This window comes from Echinops telfairi, unplaced genomic scaffold (genome assembly GCF_000313985.2).
Source record: "Echinops telfairi isolate 266 unplaced genomic scaffold, ASM31398v2 ScPeMD7_23;HRSCAF=83, whole genome shotgun sequence".
Taxonomy (NCBI): domain Eukaryota; kingdom Metazoa; phylum Chordata; class Mammalia; order Afrosoricida; family Tenrecidae; genus Echinops; species Echinops telfairi.
Window position 1 is genome coordinate 14,886,724 of NW_022103920.1, and position 1,510 is coordinate 14,888,233.

General features: G+C 55.8%; 1 protein-coding gene across 1 annotated transcript in view; it reads left to right on the forward strand.

Annotated features, from left to right (window-relative positions):
• Positions 1 to 1,041, forward strand: part of TSGA13 (testis specific 13) — a 31,767-nt gene extending 30,726 nt beyond the window's left edge. Inside the window, exon 5 of the mRNA XM_004707886.1 lies at positions 882 to 1,041. Within this exon, the coding sequence (XP_004707943.1) occupies positions 882 to 1,041 (160 nt within the window). The remainder of the gene's footprint in view (positions 1 to 881) is intronic.
• Positions 1,042 to 1,510: the final 469 nt, after the last annotated feature.

Genomic DNA, 1,510 nt, shown 5'->3' on the forward strand with positions numbered 1-1,510 from the left:
AGAAACCCACCCAGCTGCTTGTGAGTAGATTCTGAGCCCCTTTGAGTAGAACTGTGTTCCACAGCATTTTCGTGGTGACTTTATTTGGAAGTGGATCCCAAGGTTTTTCTTCCAAGGGGCCTTTGGGTTGTTAGCTGGGTGCTTACACATTTTTGCACCATGCCAAAATGTCTGGGGGCACAATTCATGAGAAGGTGGGGAGGGAGTAGGGGAAGACTGTCCCACCTGAGTGGAGGTTGAGGAGAATGTGGACACAGTGCTAATACCTGAAGTCAAAGGGACACTCTCTGACAACTGACATACAGCATGTACATTTTGGTAAAAGACTAAACAAGGGAAACAGGGATAGTGGGATACTCAAATATGCAGGTATGCAAATTAGCCTAGTGGGTTACCTACCGAAGAGGGTAATTGACGATGGAAGAACAAGGGTGGGTGGATTATGGTAAAGAAGGGGTTCTAACCGGACGTAGTGTGTGTTCAACTGGCTACTGATTGTGTTAGTCCAGGTAGACTAGAGACTGTCCTCTAGAGAACTCTGCCTAACACTGATGGAGGGAACCCAACCATGGTAGGGAGGGTGGTCCCAAATCCACCCTCCTGGTAGGAATAAGGGAGAAAGACAAGGCTTTCTACTCCCATGAAGAATCAGTCTTGGAAACCCACGAGGCAGTTCTACTCTGTCCTATGGGCGTCGCTGTGACTCGGCCTCCACTCGCTGGCGGTGAATGTGGGTCATTTGGGTTCTGGTAATAATGAAGCCCAGCTTTCCGGTGCGCCATCACCTCATGTGGATCTCATTCTCGACTCGGTCAGGCGTCCCTGTAGTGGAATCCACATTCGCTAAGAGGTGCCCTGTGCTTTGTTGCAGCTTTCCAGAGACTCCGGAGTGCAGGACCGACTTCCAAGGCCAAGTGGGAACCGCTCACCTTGGCTTCGCTCCAGGAAGAGAAGCCCACCAAAACTGCACCTGGGGAGAACACCTTCCGCCAAGGAAGGGCCCCGCAGTGGATCATCAAAAAAGCCATGAACATTACATGAATGCAAACCCCCCAAGCCTCCCGCCTGGCCGCGCTCCCCAGAGCCTGAGGAGCTGGAGACGTCGCCATCTAGGGCGTCCAACCAAATAAACGCGCATTCCCGTTAGCTTTGGGCATGGTAGCTAGCCAGGTGGGCCAGGAGGCGAATCCCTTGCTTCAGCCTGTGGAACCTCCAGGCTCCGCCCCGCCCCAAGACCCGCCCACCGCTCCTCCCTCGCCGGGCTGGGGCGTGGCGTGGGCGGAGCTGAGGCCCGCAGACTGGGGGCGGGCCTTCTCCCCGAGTGACGGGCCGGTCGTCCAATCGGTGGGAGTCCCCGGGGCCGGCCTTCCTGCAGCCTCTTCCGCTCGCCGGCTACGGCGCCTGGGACGGTTGCGGTGGGTCTGGGCGCTTGGGAAGTCATCCAAGATGATTAAAAAATTCGACAAGAAGGACGAGGAGTCTGGTACGCGCGGGGCCGCTCACAACCCCC